Source organism: Xenopus tropicalis, chromosome 7 (genome assembly GCF_000004195.4).
Source record: "Xenopus tropicalis strain Nigerian chromosome 7, UCB_Xtro_10.0, whole genome shotgun sequence".
Taxonomy (NCBI): Eukaryota; Metazoa; Chordata; class Amphibia; order Anura; family Pipidae; genus Xenopus; species Xenopus tropicalis.
The window spans coordinates 36,995,121-37,016,503 of NC_030683.2; the positions used below are offsets into that span (position 1 = coordinate 36,995,121).

A 21,383-nucleotide genomic window follows, 5' to 3' on the forward strand; every position below is an offset into this window, starting at 1 on the left:
GTGGGGATATCGGCTAAAGATCCGCTCGCTTGGCGACATCGCCAAGCGAGCGGATCTTATAGTGTATGGGGACCTTAAAGGTGGCCATACACGTGGCGATCCGACGATGTTTCGTACGACCATCGGTCGCACGAAACATCGTAAGATCCGCCACACACCATTCAGGGCTGAATCGGCAGGTAAGGAGGTAGAAACAATAGGATTTCTACCTCCTTCTGCCGATTCAGCTCTGAAGGGAGAATTTTGGTCAGACGCCTTCTATGGCGCCCGATCAAAATTTTCAAACTTGTCCGATCGGCGAGTCGTCCGATATCGGCAGCTTCCTGCGATATCGGTCGACTCGCCGACATGCCATACACGCACCGATTATCGTACGAAACGAGGTTTCGTACGATAATATCGGTGCGTGTATGGTCACCTTTAGTCCCAGAGCTACTAAAATACAATACCCATCCATCTGGGTGCCTCCCACTACTGAATTGTTACAATGTAGTTACAGTATGTAAGTATTCAGAAGACCACAGGACCCTGGCATTCATATTTAGGATATTTTATCCTTCTGTCCCAGAGCATGCTGGATATAACAGGCTCGAATGGGCCTTTTCAATGTATAAACTTCAGGCAGTATGTTGTGTTTGCAAGGGCTGTAATGCAAGAAAATTCATTTGTACTATTTTTATTTTGGGGTCTTTAGAACTTGAAGCCACATTGTAGCCTATAATCACGTGGTATCAGTTTACTCAGAAGTTTCTAATTTTTATTCCAAAATGTTGTCTTTGTGCCCAGCAGCATGTGGGAGCTATTGTTCTGTATTTGTAACGTATGTGTTATGCCGATTTTTATACAAAAAAAAGTAAAATATTCACATTTTGTATTAACATGCTCGCTTCATTGAAGGGTGTATATTGTAGGCTATGTAAGCTACATATTGTACATATGTAGGCTTTCTAAATATGTGTGTATTTTCCAATGTTTCAATTATTGTTTTCCAATTACAAAAAAAAACACATTTTTCATCATGTATTTGTAATGTTTTGTTATAGACGTGAAATAACAAACTCGTTTTACATATTTGAAAGCAAATATTTGATGAAAGTTGCCCACATAAAATGTCCATACAGAGTGAGAGCACAAACTTAGCAACTTAGCATGTACAAATGAACAACATGGCAGCGGAATGGTTAATCCCCTCATTTCCCTCCTATTCTGTGGCACTCAGCTCAGTCTAGTCTGGATTCGCAGCCATCCTGCCTTTATAGCGTCACATGCTCACCGGGCTGAACCAACTTGGACGTTTCAAGGGGGGGATGAATTTCATGACTGGTTAGTTCCAGAAGTAACTGCAGCCGCTCCAGACAAGAGAAGGGTTAAAGTTGTGAATGGTGCGGGAAGCCGCAGAGCCAAATACCTAGAGCACAATCAGAAGGCACGCAGTGGAAGTGCTCGGCTCCATCAGAGCGGAAGGCAGGCGATACTTAGAAACTGCCCAGACAGGAGTAAGGCTACAGACAACGGGTACTTCTGACACAATGCCTGCATTTATTTTCGGGGGGCGGCCTGCACGAAAGACACGACCAACTGCAACACAATGGGATAATCAATAAAAAGAAATCATATGCTGCAGCATTTCACTTCCAGCGCTCCCCCTTCATCCGCTCCACTCCGGAGCTACTGCTATGTAGCCCAGCCCAGTCCAGCTGGGGTAAACACATTGAAAGCAGCCGGCTGGGCTGGGTGAGCGCAAACAGGCGCCGTGCTGCTGCTGCTGCCGCCAAATAGTCGCATTTCATTTGAATGACAAGTCGGTAGCGCTGGTACCTACCGGTACAGGTGCAAGGACCCGGTGCATTTTGCGTTGCTACAGTCGGTTCTGATTGCTATGTCCGCCGGATCCCCAGACTGCCAGATGGACGAGGAGGAGAGACAGAGAGACAAGCTTCCGCCAATCCTGTGCGCAACTAGCGCAGCCTCCGGGGTAACTATCTGCCATCCCTCATCCTCTCCTTCAGGGACTTGTACACCTGTGGCTCCAAACTCCCAGCAGCCACTCCGTTACTTTGTGCGCAAGTTTCTGCTCACTCTCCTGCTCTATTGGCAGATGTGGGCTCTAACTCGCTCTTGTGTAACTCGCTGTAGTGGGGTGCAAGCAGCTACCGGCCGTGGGGCTGAGGGGTAAAGAATGTCTGGAGTGTCCCACAGAAATACCTTGGGGCTGATTTACTAATCCACGAATCCGAATGGGAAAAATTCGGATTGGAAAACGAACATTTTGCGACTTTTTCGTATTTTTTGCGACTTTTTCATAGCCATTATGACTTTCGTGAATTGTCGCGACTTTTCCATAGCCATTACAAATTTCGTGAATTGTCGCGACTTTTTCGTAGCCATTATGACTTTCGTGAATTGTCGCGACTTTTTCATAGCCAGTACGACTTTCGCGAATTGTTGCCACTTTCATATTGAGCACTCGAAAAAGTCGCGAAATACCCATCATTACGAAAAAAACGCATTCGGACGCTTTTCAGACGTTCGTGGGTTAGTAAATGTGTAGTGTGGGGAAAGGCTGCGAGTTTGGAAACTATTTATCGAAGGGGGAAAGAGAATTCTTCGTTATGAGAACTTTGCACAAAATTCTCTTTCTGTCTTTTGATGCCTATACATCTTTGTATTCAAACACGCAGCCTTCAGCCAGCATTGCTCTGCAACCCTTTAATCCACAGACTGTTTGATAAGTACTGGGGGATGTGGTTTACAGCTGGAGAGCAGCATGTTTATTGTAAAGGATTGGGGTATTAGGCCACAAACTGATACCAATGAGACCTTAAGGTTCAAGATCCCTGGGGTTGCAAGTGCAAGAACACTACTGCAATGTTCCTTTCAATTTTTTAATTCCTTCATGGCAACGTGCGCAAAAAAAATGTGTGTTGTGTGCATATTTTAAACTTGTGTGTGCATTTTTAAGTACAGGTATGGGACCTATTATCCAGAATGCTCGGGACCTGGAATTTTCCAGATAAGGGATCTTTACGTAATTTGGATCTCCATAACTTAAGTCTGCTAAAAATCATTTAAATATTGAATAAACCCAATAGGATTGTTTTGCCAATAAGGATTAATTTTATCTTAGTTAGGATCAAGTACAAGGTACTGTTTTATTATTGCAGGGAAAAAGGGAAATCATTTTTAAAAATTAGATTTATTTGCTTATAATGGAGTCTATGATGTTGATGGTCTTTCCGTAATTTGGAACTTTCTGGATAACAGGTTTCCAGATAAGGGGTCCAATACCTGTACTGTGTGCTCAGGTTAGAATAAGTACAAAATATTGTGCTTTTTTTTTACACAACATTTTTTATTTGCTCCACAATTTGATGTGTGCGCTGGCCTCAAAACTTGTGTGCGCTTGCACGAGTGCACAGTTTAGTGCTCATTCTGGGAACACTTGCACCCCATTGGCGCTGTGCTCTGTGATGGGTGCCGAATGAAAAATCTGCCACTCACTGACAAGTGCAGCACCCAGAGGCGCAGCTAACCTTGTCCCTAAGGACAGGACCCAATGCAGAATGCTCGTCCTGCTGCTCTGTACCTTGCACATCTCAATGACGCACAAGGTATGGGCGTGAGGAAAGGCGACTACATTCCTCTCTCCCTGCCTGCCCTTCACTAATACAGAGCTAACTAAAGAAATGGAGCAATGAGGCCTGTGGCTCTTTTCACACACTGAAGTGCAGCATGCTAAGTGCAAAAAATTCTGCCTTTTTTGCATCCTTCACTTGGATTCGTTACATTGCATTCAGAGACAAGGCTGAAAGTTGTGTCCAGTTTGTTGCTTTTTAGCTTCTGTTGAACTTAAACTCGTGTCCCACAGCTTATGGTTTTGGGTTTTTAGTTCAATAAAACATACAGCAAAGACTTTGTAACTAGGACACATTGTGGTTAATTTGCTAATTCACATTGAAGCTAACATTATCAACTTAAGCTGGCCATACATGCACCGATGATGTTGTACAAAACCTCGTTTCATACGATATTCGGTGCGTGTATGGCAAGTTGGCTCGGGCGATCGGGCGGGTTAAAAGATTTTTGATCGGGTGCCATTGAGGGCACCTGAGCAAAATCTACCTTCAGGGCTGAATCGGCAGAAGGAGGTAGAAATCCTATTGTTTCTACCTCCATATCTGACGATTCAGCCCTGAACGTCTGTGGAGGGTGGGAACAATCTTTTGTGCGAACGATGGTTGCACGAAAGATTGAAAATCACCACGTGTGGCCACCTTTAGGCTGATGTCCCACAGAGTGTGTTAGACACTCCAAAATGCCTTTCCACTGGCAACAATAGGAGTCGTTGGTGGAAAGGCCTTTTCATTGCGTGAAGCAATTAGAAGGCCTTTCTACCAGTGATTCCTGTTTGTGGATAGGCATTTTTTGTCTCAGAATAGCATTGTCCACATCATACGAAAAGACCCCCTGATTGCTAAGTGTTCTGCATCCAAGATGTTGTGCTGCAGCTGAATCATTCTTTCCTACTTGCTACCTTGCCAAAAAATCTTAGCAATCTATTTAAGTATTTTGTATTTATTAACAAAAAAAAACACATGTAATGAAAGTGTATTAGGAATAGAGAGGCAGGAAGTAATTCCTACATCAGCCATTCAGCTTATTCTCAATAAAACATTTCTTATTAGTCATGGGGCATTTTTTTCTTATGGTATGTCTTCAGCACAGAACTTTCTTGTGTAAAGATCCGGTACATCTCTGCAGACAGGAGAAATAGGTATTAAAGTAATGTTAATACTTTCCAGTGATTATATGTTTCACTGATCTCCCCCAACCCTTATGTAATATGGTTGCTATGAGTGCTGAATCTGCTTTTGTCAGCAAAGGAAAGGGCTGACTAAAAGGCAAAATAAGTTCTTACTGATGCAATTATTTCTGATCTTTAGAGAGAAGTCCAATTCCCTGTTCCTAATACTCCTTGTTCCGTGTGAATTATGCTTAGCTGGTTGGAACAGGGGATGTGTCCTTCTGTGTGTGTCTGCTAGGATCTGTAAGGCTTTGTCAAAGGTTCTGCTCATCTCAATGGCTTTATTGAGATGCAATACATAAAGTTTCATGACTTTTTTTTTTTTTTTTTTTTTTTGCTTTTCATAGTAATTTTTACTTACAGCCCTGTAGCAATTGCTGCTTTGTTTATTTAGCAGTATTCACAGCATCTTAACATTTTAGTTATATATTTTTAATAGCTTCTGTTGAACCCATACATCACTTCGTATTGCCATTACCATGGATATTTCTGTTTCTGGATGCCTCTTGGATTTGTGCCTCGCGTTTACTGGTAACATACGCCATGGCAAGATCAAAGACTGTTAGCACACCAAGGGTTAGTGCTGCCACTGCTTTATGTTTGCTTAGGCACAGAATATGTATCAGTTGTTAGTGGCAATATATGTGTTGAAATAGCAGTGAATATCACAGCCAAAGGTAATAGAAAAGCGGCTCCTAGAAGAGCGTTGTTTGTTGTTGGGCAACTGGTGGGCTGATATCATCTTGCTTACTTGGCCAACATAAGAATATGTACAGTCATGCATTTGTGGAGGAAATTTGTGATACCGATTTTAAGGTAAAAAGGTAAGGTTTAGTTGACTCGCACATGGGTTCTGAACAAAGACAAGAGTTAGAACAACAAAACAAAGACAACACTGGGTTTTTATAGACTTTGTGACATGGTAGCATATGACACAGAAAATGTATGAGCATAGGCATTTTCAATTTACCAGTGTACGCGCGTAGAGATATCTGTTCACAGCACAAAAAAATCAAGGAGCTACAGAGCCACACAGGTGGCTCTGTATTTAAGGCCACAGTAGTAATAACTAATGCTAGATCAGTATTCCCCAACCAATGGCTCGTGAGCAACATGTTGCTTACCAACCCCTTGGATGTTGCTCCCAGTGGCCTCAAAGCAGGTGCTTATCTTTGAATTTCTGATAAAAACCAAGCATAATGCCAAACAGAGCCTTCTGTAGGCTGCCAGTCCACATAGGGGCTACCAAATAGCCAATTATAGCTCTTATTGGCACCTCCAGAAACACTTTTTACATGTAAATGTGGCTTGTGGGTAAAAAAGGTTGGGGATCCCCGTGCTAGATTGAGAACAGAATCCATCCAAGTCGGGGAGGGGCCTGTGCACACACAGATTTTATTCCTTATCACATTGCAATCACCATGCACATGCTTCTAATAATGATCACAATCTATGATCCATTTGAAGTTAATTGAAGTCCCTTATTCTTTCCTGTGTCTTCAAAACTTAACCTTGATGTTTTGGATCTACTTTGCGTCTTCTAGGAAAAAAGAATATGGCAATATGTTTTTAGGTTTAAAATGTAACCATTAAAAGGAGACATATCATGTAAAAATTAAGAATGTACCAGTGAATTATACTCTAAACATAGAAGGATTGAGCTTAAAAAAAGTTGTGTTTCAGACTGATTTATTGAGAAATTTCCCCAAAACCCTACTAGTTCCACCCATCTGTTTCACTTCCTACTGGCTGAACTCTCTGGATGTGCAGGGGAGCTGGCAGTTCTGAGTGCATTGCACTGTAGGATAGGAACCAATCAGCAGCTAGGCTAACCTGATAAAGAACTGAAGCCTTCATGTCTTTGTTTGTATGACTGCAGGGCTGTGATTGGCTTTCCCCCCTCCTACTGTGTTTCTGGCAGAGGCTGTTAGGACACGCCCACCCTTCATTTGAAACACTGACAGAGACCTGAGAGGATCTATAGGGAGCTCCAATAAAGGGGCCATTTTGCAGACCGTATTCAATTTTAGCCCAAAGTGAAACCATATTCTATTCATAATTGCCTACAAAATTAGTGTTTTTTCCTATATGTCTCCTTAAAAGATACAGGCCTAGGTATACCCATCTGGGGCAGAGCATCATGCCGTGTTGAGAGTGCAGCCCAGGGCAGAAGGAACTATTAATTTGCCCCTGTCCATAATAAACCTTGTTAATTTGGGAGGGCAGGCTATCTCTCTTAAGCTTGCCACTTATACTGCAGCCTGGTAGTCTAATATGGTAATTAACAATTAGTTAAATCAACCAACAGTCATTGTGTGCAGCCCCCAAATTAATTTCCGAGTTACTAAAAAAAACCAAAAAACTAAAACTAAAAATGACTAAATAACAAAAATCAGGCTGGCCAACAGCCTCTACTAACACTAACAGAACTGAATGACTGGTCACTGAAGCTGAGTGATTAAGCTGTCTACGAAGTTTATTTACAAATATGTACTAAACTGCACAAATGCAGTTGCCTATAGCACCCAATGACCCAATGAATTTAAATGGGTAATGTAATATGCAAAGTTTGCCCTGGTCCAGTCACGCAAAGTAACCAATGAGATCTAAATTTATTCTGTTTCCATGCTTTCTACATTAAACACTTAAACAGCTACCCTTGAGCAGAACTGCCCAAATTCTTTATTTTTCATTGGTTACCCCCATATTGAAATGAATCTGTTTTCCGGACCTGCTGGTGGGTAGGTATTTTGCAAGGCTTGCCGATCCCACTCAGCACTGGATTATTTATTTGAGAGGAACAGGGTGTGCCTGTGGATAATGGTCATTTTTTACTTAAAACATATCACAAAGAGTTACATTCCAATCCCTAATTTATTCATTAAATATTACTTTAAAATTTGTTTTATGTGTCGTTCTCCCAGTTTATTTTTTAACTTTGTCATTAAATCTGCATTAGTTCCCTTTATGCACCTTCATACTTGTTTGGGAACATTTGTTTTACTTTATATTCACTTTTAACCCAATTTATATTATGTTTGGTGTGTGCTTTCCAAGTTGTCTGTGTGGTATATAGTGTCTTGCACATACTCCGTTTAGAGGGAGCATTGGCGGAACTTCAAGGAAACAGCTAAAAGTATTTGTGCAAATGTTGAAAATGAGTATGCAAATCCGGGAGCACACTTTCTCTCCTTCCTGTTGTTGATTAAAAGTGAAGTTTAAGACTAATGCTTTTTTCCTCTGTTCTACGGAAAAAGGAAAGTTATGGCATGTTGCTATGGGAATCAGTGCTGGAATGTGGCTCTCGTCAGTCCTTGATTGATGGCGTTAGCTCATCCCTTAGCATAAAAATGTGTAAAAGCCCAGCTAAAAAAATAAACTCTTTTACGTAAATGTTTAAAGCTAACGTAGTTATGAAAATCCAGTTACCACCAAGCAACCTGGCTTTGTAGTTTTTAAAGGGTACATATTTAAAAGAAAGAACATATTTGGAAAGCTTCCAACGTATTTGCACTTCAGGAAGCATAGTTAAAGCTGTTAAGGTAACATCGTACAGCTGCTGCTATCAGCACGTGATCTCCTCATTCTACTGGTGGGACACAGTGAGAAACCTGGCATAACCATTATATGAGCCTTTAGTTGGCATTTATGGGTAGCTATTGCCTGTAAAGTCAAGAATATCCTTTATGAGAAGTTTAACTATTCTGTAATACCCAGACAACTGCCAGTTAATTGATATTTGTGACATTCCCATTGGTTGGAGGGCTATTGAGAAGAATGGAGACACAAATATATATTCTCAAAAGAAACGTGTCTGTAATGGAAATTGACCCTCCATACAGTCTTATACAACAGAGTAAAACAAAGGTGTCAGTAGGGTTCTTAAGAAAGCTCAAATTTTCCCAGCATACCAAAGGTCTGTAAATACAATACATAGATACAGGATAACTTTCTGATTTTATAAATGGAATAAGTTGTCCAGCAATAACTGCAACTAAACGTTTGTGGTAAATGATGATCAGGACTTTGATTTGAAACATTCACTTTATTGTTATTTAACCATTCTTTGGTAGAACCACTTGTATGTTTAGGATCATTGTCTTGCTGCATGATCCACTTTCTCTTGAGATTCAGTTCAAGACAGATGTCTTGACATTTTCCTTTAAAATTCAGAATTCATTGTTCTATCAATGATGGCAAGCCAAACAGGCCCAGATGCAGCCAAACAGGCCCAAACCAGAACACTCCCACCACCATGTTTTGCAGATGGGATAAGGCTCTTATGCTGGAATTCAGTGTTTTTCTTTCTATAAATGTAACGCTTCTCATTTAAGCCAAAAAGTTCTATTTTGGTTTCATTCACAAAACATTCTTTCAGTATCCCTGGTTTGCCCACGTGATCTTTAGCAAACTAGACGGTCAGCAATATTTTTGGGGGAGAGCAGTGGCCTTCTCCTTGCTACACTGCCAATACACATCATTGCTGTTCAGTGTTTGCCAGACGGTCGACTCATGAACATAAACATTCGCTAATGCAAGACAAGCCTTTCGTTGCTTAGAAATTACCTTGGGTTCCTTTATAAGTTCTTGAACTATTAGACGCCTTGCAGTTGAAGTAATCTTTTCTGGTCAACCACTTCTGGCTAGGGTGACAATGGTCTTGAATTTCCTCAATTTGTACACAATCTGTTTGTTGATTGGTGGAGTCCAAATTATTTAAAGATAGTCTTGTAACCTTTTCCAGCTTTATGGGTATCAACAACTCTTTTTCTGAGGTCCTCGGACATCTCCTTTGTTCAAGCCATGATACACATGCGCAAATGTGTTGTATTTGTTAATCCCAAGGATTCACTTACTTTTTCCACATGCATATATGTTATCGGATCATTTTTTTCCCAATAAACACACAATGTATTTAATTAGGTTTTCTTCATCTACTTTTAGGACGTGTTTGAATATCGGATGATGTTTTAGGTCGCATTCATATAACAATACAGAAAATTTTCTGGGATTACGCACTTTCAAGAACCACTGTATATAATCAGTTCATTCATTGCCTGCACTCTAATGCTTAATAATCAAAAGCAGGGTGCCGCACAAAATTAACATATTGGACTGAAATAGAAGATTCTGTTGAATAATATGCTTGCTCTGTGTGTATATTGTTATGGCTTATGGCATAAGGTCCTTTTTCATGTAGGGGAAGTGATTTACAGTATCTTTGATCTTTGCCTTAAGAGAAAAATTCCACTATTTCACTGAAATCGCGCCGCCGCGTATGCCATCCCACCGGCGGTTTACATTTTCGCCGGTGGGATGGCATTTTGGGGAGATTTGTCGTGGGCGACTAATCTCCCTGTGTGCCAGAGCCCTTAGGGGCACATTCATTAAAGTACGACAGGTCCGATTACAAAAATTTTTTACAAAAAGTTTACAACTTTTGCGTATTTTCTGTGATATTTTCGTTAATTAGCGCAACTTTTTCGTACTTTGCGACAATTTGCGCAACAAATCCGAAAGTCTCGGATTCATTCAAACTTTCGGTATCATGACTTTCCTTGGGCAAAGTTGGAGCTGCAGAGTGCCATTGAGTGCTATGGGAGACTTTCCTTGGGCCGGGTTGGAGCTGCAGAGTGCCATTGAGCCCTATGGGAGACTTTCCTTGGGCCAGGTTGGAGCTGCAGAGTGCCATTGAACCCTATGGGAGACTTTCCTTGGGCCAGGTTGGAGCTGCAGAGTGCCATTGAGCCCTATGGGAGACTTTCCTTGGGCCGGGTTGGAGCTGCAGAGTGCCATTGAGTGCTATGGGAGGCTTCCAAAATCATGCACTGAAGGTTAAAGTCAGAAAGGTTTTTGCGCCGTTTAGAATCGTTCGGATACGAAAATTTTGCAACTTTTGGATCGTACCACGATATTTTCAAGCACGATGCAACTTTTCAAAAAATTAATGGACATCAGAAATTTTCGTATTTAATGCGAGTTTTTTTGCAAATCATACTCATAATTTGTACTTTAATGAATCGGGCCCTTAGCATATGGCGGCGTATATTTTCGGCAAGCCGAAAAACGCTTCCCGAAAATAGCACCATGTTATCCTACCCGTGCCTGAACCCGAATGAATGGAATACGTTCGGTTGCAGGCACATGTAGCCGATATCCACCGAAGATATGAAGTCTCACGTTTTTTAGTGGATGTATTCCATTCATTCGGGTGCAAGGCACAAGGTAGGATAAATATACAATAGTGGGACGTATTCTCAGCAAGTGATTTTCGGCTTGCTGAGAATATGCCCGTGTAGCATTAGCCTAACTACTGATCACCAATGAATTAAAAAAATTAAGGTAAATTACATTGCCCCCTAATGAACTGACTGACTTATTAGGACATTAATGGTTAATTTTAACTATTTATATGAACTCCTTATTATGGAGCAACATCAGCTGTTTATATTGGGATCTATTTACTGAATTATGTCGGTGTCTTGTACATGAACTTTGCGGCAGGGGAATGACTGGGTATTTGGCCCCACAGCAACATCATAGGTCCCCTAGGATTACACAATTTATGTAAATTATGCAAAAGCTTACATTACTTTCAAATAAACTTATGTATACACTCCACTGACCCCCCAATTAAAATACTGTTTACTAAATACTGTTTACTATTTTTATGAACTGCTACTGACTAGCTATTGGGCCGCTAAACTTACACAGATTATGTTACTTATGCAAGCCATGACCTCAGAGAGCAAGGGTAGGTAGGTGTGAAGGGGTTAAACTTAGGGCAAACTCCACTGACCCATAATAAATTGTGACTTATTAGCACATTAATCAATGGAACTCAGCTGTTTATACACACAGGAAACAATTGTTTCCTACTGTTACTCATATACTACACTATGTCGAGATGACTATTGGAAAAATCAAAGACTGTATGACAAAGATGTGTTGCGTGTTAGGAATTATTCTGTTCTGTCAGCCATCATTTCATTTAAAAAACAAGGGTAGCTGGTCATTTGCAGCTATGACTGGCTCTACTTTTCTGGGTACGCCTTTCACTATATGTTGGAGTTGTTAGTAAGGCTGGGCAATAATGTTGAGCAATCTAACCGGGCTTGCAGGTTGAGGTGAGGGCTCTCTGCAGATCTGTTGAATTCTTCCACTTTTATCTCAGAACACCAATTCTGACTTTGAGGATTTGGGGGTTATAGCAGCATTAAGTTGACAAGAAATCATTTTATTTGTTGACAAAAGCTAAGCAAATCATATGACACCCCCCCTCCAACAACCTAAATGGTGCAGCCAGGAGTGAGAAGGAAGTGGCTGACCTCAAGCACTTAACTCATTAGGTGCAGCAGCCCTTGCTGCTAGTGAAGTCTGCTGTGTGCTTGGAAGTCAGGCCACCCACATCTTCTCAGAACTGGAAGGCTAAAAACCGTCTCAAATCTTTCCAGAACCTCAGCTGCCTCACCTCTGACTCCAGCCTATAGTCTGCTTCTGCTTCTATGGTTGGATCAGTTCATGCAGAGCCACATAGAAGGGTGCTTCGATTGTGTTTGTCATAATTTCAGTGCTATGAAAATAAACTTTTTTTATTCACCTAAATAAAGGAATTGATCAAGGCACAGAGCATGGCCCTGTACTTTTTTTTTTTTCACCCTCCTTTTATCATGAATGATATGCAGGGGGGGATCCAAGGGAATGTCCATATCCCACCCACATTACATAATGTCATCCTTTAAAGATTTGTGCTTGAGCTGTCGACCCAATCTGAGAAATTGCATTTAATTTTATCAGACAATGCATAAGGGCAGGTTTCACAATATGACCAAATAAAAATATAATTCAGATAATGTAGATAACATAACCCCTTGTTTTTATGACTCTTATAAATGAAACAGTTCCTCCTTGCCTTGTGTTTTTGGTGTAGGTACTCAAATTATGCTTTGAGTTCTAGGATCATTATAAATGAATCAGCCATTGAAGACTGCATAATGTGATCATCATTTAGTCCCAGTTTAGACCATGTAACATCGTTTTGAGGAAGCAAAAACCTCTGTGATGCCCCATGCAGTTTTTCAACTCTGGGCCCATTAGCTTCCCAAAGGGACAGTATGAACCCCTTTTCAACCTGAGCTTAATGAATAGAGCTTGTGTCCAACACTTTGGACATTTTTAGCAAAGGTGTTTTTTGGATGTATACTGACCCTGGCCAGCTGTAGTGATTAAATCAGTGCCTACTCATATTATCATGTGACTGCATCAATGATAATTAATTGTGTTCAAATCTTTGTTTTTTAATTGTAAATTCCACCCACCTGAATTTTAGAGGAATGTCAGCCACATAATTATATAAAAAGGCAAATATACTTGGCAGGACCAACATTAAGTTTCCCTCACTTCTCTTATACATTGTAACAAAACCTCAACTCAATTCTCCAGCACAAAACATGTGTGACATTTGGATCACAAATCCACATAGTTTATTTTTCAGTAAAGCTAGCAATTTCTAGGACTGGTTGATGTTCATGAATGCTACTGCCCTAGTCCTTTTGACACCAAACTGCCGACTAGCTGTAAAACACCAGGCTCAGCACCATTTTACCTCCATAAAACAATTTTGTGATCACTTGTCCTCAAGCATTTTCTTTTGTGCTCTCCTTCCTTTTTCAAGTTAAACGAGCCGTTTACTCTGAGCTCCACTCACCCGAACACCAGTCAGCCATGGGTCTTCACCTGTTATACTGTGGCATGTCACATACTAGCACCATGGATACATAGGGGTGGGAGAGTGGTTGCCAGGTGTTCTGTTACAGCTTTTGTCTGCTATGTATTGTCGAATTTCCTTTAACTCCCCCAAAGCCATCACTCCTGCCCTACCCTGTACTTAGCAACCCTCCACGGTCACCATTATACTGCTTTTCTAAGTAAGTTTCCTGCACCAGCTTCATAGTGTGGCCAGATGGATAGGTTTAATTGATTTTCAAATATTTCTGTTTGTTGTCCTACTCTTACAATTTATTTGGTACATTATAATTTATCTTGTAAGTTTTGTAGAAAGTTTGTGCATGATACTATTCATATAGTTAACAGTCTTCACTTGCAACATAATTACTGGTAGTTCACAGGTGCCAAGTATGAACATTTACATTTTCATTCAGCCCAAATGGTTCTGCCTTGTTGAGTTCTTTAATCTATTTTGGTACTTTGTAATAATAATGGGCTTTTTTTATCGCCTATATTGCTGGAACCCTAATCTCCGCAAGTGCTTACCATCTAAAGATAGCTTCTCCGTGCTTCTGTTTAAAGCAATGTTATCCTACATGAGCAGGGACTAGGGTGAGTGGTCCGAGAATAAATACATTCCCTTGGATCAGTTATAACCCAGCATACCTTTTAAAATATGCTTTTCTCCTTTAATTATCACTTCCTCTATGAATGAGAAATCTTTATCAGTGTATTAATACTTGTAATTAATAAGCTGGTAATGACTATATTTAAGAGCTTGCTACTTAAGTAATATTTTTTTTGTGTAATTTTTATTTTTTATTAAAAACAAAAAGTCTAATATTATTTTGATGTCTTTTTAGTCCTTTATAGTGTTGCTTTTTTTTTATTCTGTTAGTAGCTATATGTTTTAGGGCTCACTTGCTGGCATAGCAGTTGCCTCTCGGATATAGTGGGTAGCTAGCTTTTTAACACAATTTGCTTTATGAAATAAGGTTAAGCCAAGTCCTATAATAAGGTGTGTGGCCCTTACGATAGTGATACATTATATATTCATACCTCACAAGCAAGTTTGTGTTGCCCTATTTGGAGGTCAAATTGGAAAAAAAGTCCATGGACATGCCTGCAAACTTAGACAACTGTGACTACTAATGTAAATGTCTATTCTGGTCAATTAGTATTGCTGGTCTATTGCCAGAGGTATGAATTGGTGCCTCCATGTTCCTCCAGTGACAAATGTGTCATTGTGATCTTAAGCTTGCTTACCCCGAAATGAATAGTAGTAGTCCAACAGCACCAACCTAAGTTGTCCTGAAAAGAGAGATCTTGGCCAAATAATGAAAATACGGGCAGATTATATTTAATAAAAAAAGCTTATTCGTGATAACTGGGTTTAACTCTTTTACTGCCAAGCACGTATGGCATACGTGCTGGCAGTAAAAGGGCTTAAACGCCAACGACGTGTCTCATACGTCGTTGGCGTTTAAGCGCTGCCCTCTGCAGCGGCGGCATGTGCCGCCGCTGCAGAGGGCTTCTAACAATGACAGCCCCCCTGGGCAATGTGCCAGGGGGGCTGTCATCAGGGTCCTGCGAGCCGATCGCTCGCAGGACCCTCCAGGAAGCAGCAGATGCGATCGCATCGCATCTGCTGCTTCCTGCTTCCTCCCTCTCCCCCAGCGCCGGCCCAAATGAGGAAGGAGGCGATCGGTCTTCAGGAACAGGTAAGGACTTTTTTTTTTATTGCATTTACACACTTTTACACACTTATACACACATTTACATACATTTATACACACTTACATACATTTACACACACTTACAGCACACATTTTAGCATTTTTTTATTTTTTTTTTTTTATTTTTTTTTTTTCATTTTTCACACTTTTATACACTTATTTACACTCATATACACACTTACACACTATCACACAACTTTTACACATGTACACACATGTATACACAAACACTTTGGTTTTTTTTTGTTTTGCTTTTTTTTTTCATTTTACCACTTTGTTTTTATTTTCTTTTACCTAAAAACTGTTTATTTTGACAGCGTAACTATTGGATCAGATATTCTGGCCACTAATTACACTGTCATGTAACTTATTTTGTTGTTTCACTGATTTGCACAATTTTTGTGGTTTTATCACATTTTATCCCTGTATAAGTGTTCCTGATCTGTTTTTAGCGTAGCTTTGCCAGGTGTAACTTTGGTGTACAAAAATAACTTTACCTATTTTGAATTCATCAGAGTGTGTACTTTCCAAAAATATATGGTTTTCTGGGGGTCACTGTATAGTTAGGGGGGGGTTACTGCACATAATACACTGACAGGGGGCTCTGTGTGCAAAAGCTGAGCTGGCAGGCGAGAAATCCTTATGCGCTATTTTCATTTAGGGTTCAGTACATACCGCAGACTTTGGTATATCTATGCATATTGGGCATCAAACTGTTCAGTAGGCCTCTGGTGTTCCTATTTGGGGTGACTTGCCTTTGTACGCAAGAAATTGTGTGAGATAAATGCGGCAAATTGCAACATTTTTAGGCGATTTTCTGAAATCTCATAAAAACCGATAACTTTAGGAAAGCTTTGCGGCTTGGTACTTTGGTGTAGAAAGGACTCTTTACCCTTGTTGGATTTGTCAGAATGTGTACTTTCCAAAAATATATGGTTTTGTGGGGGTCTGTGTATAGTTAGGGGAAGTTTTGGCACATAATACACTGACAGGGGGCTCTGTGTGCAAAAGCTGAGCTGGCAGGCGAGAAATCCTTATGCGCTATTTTCATTTAGGGTTCAGTACATACCGCAAACTTTGGTATATCTATGCATATTGGGCATCAAACTGTTCAGTAGACCTCTGGTGTTCCTATTGGGGGTGATTTGCCTTTGTACGCAAGAAATTGTGTGAGATAAATGTGACAAATTGCAACATTTTTAGGCAATTTTCTGAAATGTTATAAAAACCAATAACTTTAGGAAAGCTCTGCAGATTGGTACTTTGGTGTAGAAAGGACTCTTTACCCTTGTTGGATTTGTCAGAATGTGTACTTTCCAAAAATATATGGTTTTGTGGGGGATCTGTATAGTTAGGGGAAGTTTTGGCACATAATACACTGACAGGGGGCTCTGTGTGCAAAAGCTGAGCTGGCAGGCGAGAAATCCTTATGCGCTATTTTCATTTAGGGTTCAGTACATACCGCAGACTTTGGTATATCTATGCATATTGGGCATCAAACTGTTCAGTAGGCCTCTGGTGTTCCTATTTGGGGTGACTTGCCTTTGTACGCAAGAAATTGTGTGAGATAAATGCGGCAAATTGCAACATTTTTAGGCGATTTTCTGAAATGTCATAAAAACCGATAACTTTAGGAAAGCTTTGCGGCTTGGTACTTTGGTGTAGAAAGGACTCTTTACCTTTGTTGGATTTGTCAGAATGTGTACTTTCCAAAAATATATGGTTTTGTGGGGGTCTCTGTATAGTTAGGGGAAGTTTTGGCACATAATACACTGACAGGGGGCTCTGTGTGCAAAAGCTGAGCTGGCAGGCGAGAAATCCTTATGCGCTATTTTCATTTAGGGTTCAGTACATACTGCAGACTTTGGTATATCTATGCATATTGGGCATCAAACTGTTCAGTAGGCCTCTGGTGTTCCTATTTGGGGTGACTTGCCTTTGTACGCAAGAAATTGTGTGAGATAAATGCGACAAATTGCAACATTTTTAGGCGATTTTCTGAAATGTCATAAAAACCAATAACTTTAGGAAAGCTCTGCAGATTGGTACTTTGGTGTAGAAAGGACTCTTTACCCTTGTTGGATTTGTCAGAATGTGTACTTTCCAAAAATATATGGTTTTGTGGGGGATCTGTATAGTTAGGGGAAGTTTTGGCACATAATACACTGACAGGGGGCTCTGTGTGCAAAAGCTGAGCTGGCAGGCGAGAAATCCTTATGCGCTATTTTCATTTAGGGTTCAGTACATACCGCAGACTTTGGTATATCTATGCATATTGGGCATCAAACTGTTCAGTAGACCTCTGGTGTTCCTTTTTGGGGTGATTTGTCTTTATCTGATCTTTATCAAGAAATTGTGAGAGATAAATGCGGCAAATTGCAACATTTTTATGCGATTTTCGAAAATGTCATATAAATCTGCAAACTTAGGAAAGCTTTACAGCTTGGTACTTTGTAGCAATAAGAAATATTTACCCATTATAGATTCGGGGGGATGTGTATTTTCCAAAAATATATGGCTTTCTGGGGTGAATGTACTTTTTTTGTAGCATTATCCCACATAAAGGATGTAAATGTGTTGATTTTGCAGGAGCTGAAATGATAGATCATATGGGGGTATGTTCCCATTGGGGCCCCTACATGCCACATACTTAGGTAAACCTATACATATTGGGCATCAAACTGTTCAGTGGACCCCTGGCGTTCAAATTTAGGGTGTTTTATCTTGGTACCTAACACTATGTGGGAGATAAGATGCTGCAAAGTGGAAGCTTTGAGGGGATTTTTGGAAATGTCATCAAAATTGCTAACTTTAGAAAAGCTGTGCGGCTTGGTACTTTGGAGTAGAAAGACATGGGTACCCATTTTAGATTCGGGGGAATGTGTACTTTCCAAAAATATATGACTTTCTGGGGTGAGCGTACTTTTTTGTAGCTTTATCCAACATATAATGATGTAAATGTGTTGATTTTGCATGAGCTGAAATGACAGAAATGACAGTATATATGGGGGTATGTTCACATTGGGGCCCCTACATGCCACATACTTAGGTAAACCTATACATATTGGGCATCAAACTGTTCAGTGGACCCCTGGCGTTCAAATTCAGGGTGTTTTATCTTGGTACCTAATGCTATGTGGGAGATAAGATGCTTCAAAATGGAAGCTTTGAGGGGATTTTTGGAAATGTCATCAAAATTGCTAACTTTAGAAAAGCTGTGCGGCTTGGTACTTTGGAGTAGAAAGACATGGGTACCCATTTTAGATTCGGGGGAATGTGTACTTTCCAAAAATATATGGCTTTCTGGGGTGAGCGTACTTTTTTGTAGCTTTATCTCACATATAATGATGTAAATGTGTTGATTTTGCAGGAGCTGAAATGACAGAAATGACAGTATATATGGGGGTATGTTCACATTCGGGCCCCTACATGCCACATACTTGGGTAAACCTATACATATTGGGCATCAAACTGTTCAGTGGACCCCTGGCGTTCAAATTCAGGGTGTTTTATCTTGGTACCTAATGCTATGTGGGAGATAAGATGCTTCAAAATGGAAGCTTTGAGGGGATTTTTGGAAATGTCATCAAAATTGCTAACTTTAGAAAAGCTGTGCGGCTTGGTACTTTGGAGTAGAAAGACATGGGTACCCATTTTAGATTCGGGGGAATGTGTACTTTCCAAAAATATATGGCTTTCTGGGGTGAGCGTACTTTTTTGTAGCTTTATCTCACATATAATGATGTAAATGTGTTGATTTTGCAGGAGCTGAAATGACAGAAATGACAGTATATATGGGGGTATGTTCACATTCGGGCCCCTACATGCCACATACTTGGGTAAACCTATACATATTGGGCATCAAACTGTTCAGTGGACCCCTGGTGTTCAAATTCAGGGTGTTTTATCTTGGTACCTAATGCTATGTGGGAGATAAGATGCTTCAAAGTGGAAGCTTTGAGGGGATTTTTGGAAATGTCATCAAAATTGCTAACTTTAGAAAAGCTGTGCGGCTTGGTACTTTGGAGTAGAAAGACATGGGTACCCATTTTAGATTCGGGGGAATGTGTACTTTCCAAAAATATATGACTTTCTGGGGTGAGATTACTTTTTACTAGCTTTATCCCACATATAATGATGTAAATGTGTTGATTTTGCAGGAGCTGAAATGACAGAAATGACAGTATATATGGGGGTATGTTCACATTCGGGCCCCTACATGACACATACTTGGGTAAACCTATACATATTGGGCATCAAACTGTTCAGTGGACCCCTGGTGTTCAAATTCAGGGTGTTTTATATTGGTACCTAATGCTATGTGGGAGATAAGATGCTTCAAATTGGAAGCTTTGAGGGGATTTTTGGAAATGTCATCAAAATTGCTAACTTTAGAAAAGCTGTGCGGCTTGGTACTTTGGAGTAGAAAGACATGGGTACCCATTTTAGATTCGGGGGAATGTGTACTTTCCAAAAATATATGACTTTCTGGGGTGAGCGTACTTTTTTGTAGCTTTATCCCACATATAATAATGTAAATGTGTTGATTTTGCAGGAGCTGAAATGACAGAAATGACAGTTCATATGGGGGTATGTTCACATTGGGGCCCCTACATGCCACATACTTAGGTAAACCTATACATATTGGGCATCAAACTGTTCAGTGGACCCCTGGTGTTCAAATTCAGGGTGTTTTATCTTGGTACCTAATGCTATGTGGGAGATAAGATGCTTCAAATTGGAAGCTTTGAGGGGATTTTTGGAAATGTCATCAAAATTGCTAACTTTAGAAAAGCTGTGCGGCTTGGTACTTTGGAGTAGAAAGACATGGGTACCCATTTTAGATTCGGGGGAATGTGTACTTTCCAAAAATATATGACTTTCTGGGGTGAGCGTACTTTTTACTAGCTTCATCCCACATATAATGATGTAAATGTGTTGATTTTGCAGAAGCTGAAATGACAGAAATGACAGTTCATATGGGGTATGTTCCCATTGGGGCCCCTACATGCCACATACTTAGGTAAACCTATACATATTGGGCATCAAACTGTTCAGTGGACCCCAGGCATTCATATTTAGGGTGTTTTATTTGGTTACTTTATGACCTGTAGGAGATAAGATACTATAGACTAGAAGCTTTGAAGCGATTTTTAAAAAAATCACAAATTTTGATAAAAACCAATAACTTTAGGAAAGCATTGCGACTTGATAGTTTGGAGTAGACAGACAGTTGTGCCTATTCTGTATTCCCCAGAATCTGTTCTTTCCAAAAATGTACAATTTTCTGGGATAAACCTTCTGTTAGTGGAATTTTGGCCTTGAAATCCAAAGTATGCAGTTTTTTTGGAGCAGTGCTTTGGGAATTTGGTAGTGTACTGCTGGGAGTTTTTGACCTATACAAGTGAGAAATCTCCATAAAACTATATATATTTGGTATTGGCACGTTCAGGAGACATGGGACTTTCCAAATCAGTTGTATATTCGTGCATAAAATAATTTTTGTTTCTAGTATGTGTGATTATATTATGGAAAATTTGATTTTTTTTGCATTTTTAGACATTTAGAAGCCTATATCTTGTTACAGAATTGGAATTACACAAAAATTCTACCATATTTTGAAAGCTTAGGTTGTTCTGAAAAAAACGATATATTGTTTTCCTTGGTAAACTAAAAGTCCCCCCGAGGAAAGGCCCCTAAAGTGAAACAGTGCAAAATGTTCAAAAACTGTCTGGCAATACAAGTTCCGCTTTGACCAAAATGGCTGGCAGTAAAAGGGTTAAACTTGCATGTTTTCAAGATGTACCCAGTGTTGGAATTAACTCAGATGGCAAAAGTGCCAATACATTTTTCAAATAAAGTGACAACCAAGGTAACTTTTTAAGCAGGTATTTGCCTATGTTTTATTTTATGTTCATTCTTCTGACACCAGAGCAGACTGGTCTGCTGCCAGCCTGATTACCTCAGAAACCTGTTTTCAGTGCCTCAGCACAATTAAGAGTAACTTAATCCAAATTCAGGAAAATGACAAATACCCATTAGGATTTGTTTCCTTTTCCTTTGAAAAACTGTATGAGCTCATCTCCTGCTATTTTTTGGTTCTTACTTTCTAGACG

General features: G+C 40.1%; 1 protein-coding gene and 1 long non-coding RNA gene across 2 annotated transcripts in view; one reads left to right on the forward strand and one right to left on the reverse strand.

Annotated features, from left to right (window-relative positions):
• Positions 1-660: 660 nt before the first annotated feature.
• Positions 661-1,913, reverse strand: LOC108648159. Its single transcript, XR_001924901.2, has 2 exons — positions 1,823-1,913; positions 661-1,578 (listed from the first exon to the last, which is right to left on the reverse strand). It is a non-coding gene; the product is annotated as an uncharacterized LOC108648159 (long non-coding RNA).
• The window catches only part of hectd2 (HECT domain containing E3 ubiquitin protein ligase 2), a 71,785-nt gene continuing 51,835 nt past the window's right edge, over positions 1,434-21,383 (forward strand). Inside the window, exon 1 of the mRNA NM_001112937.1 lies at positions 1,434-1,975. Within this exon, the coding sequence (NP_001106408.1) occupies positions 1,907-1,975 (69 nt within the window). The 5' untranslated portion in view covers positions 1,434-1,906. The remainder of the gene's footprint in view (positions 1,976-21,383) is intronic.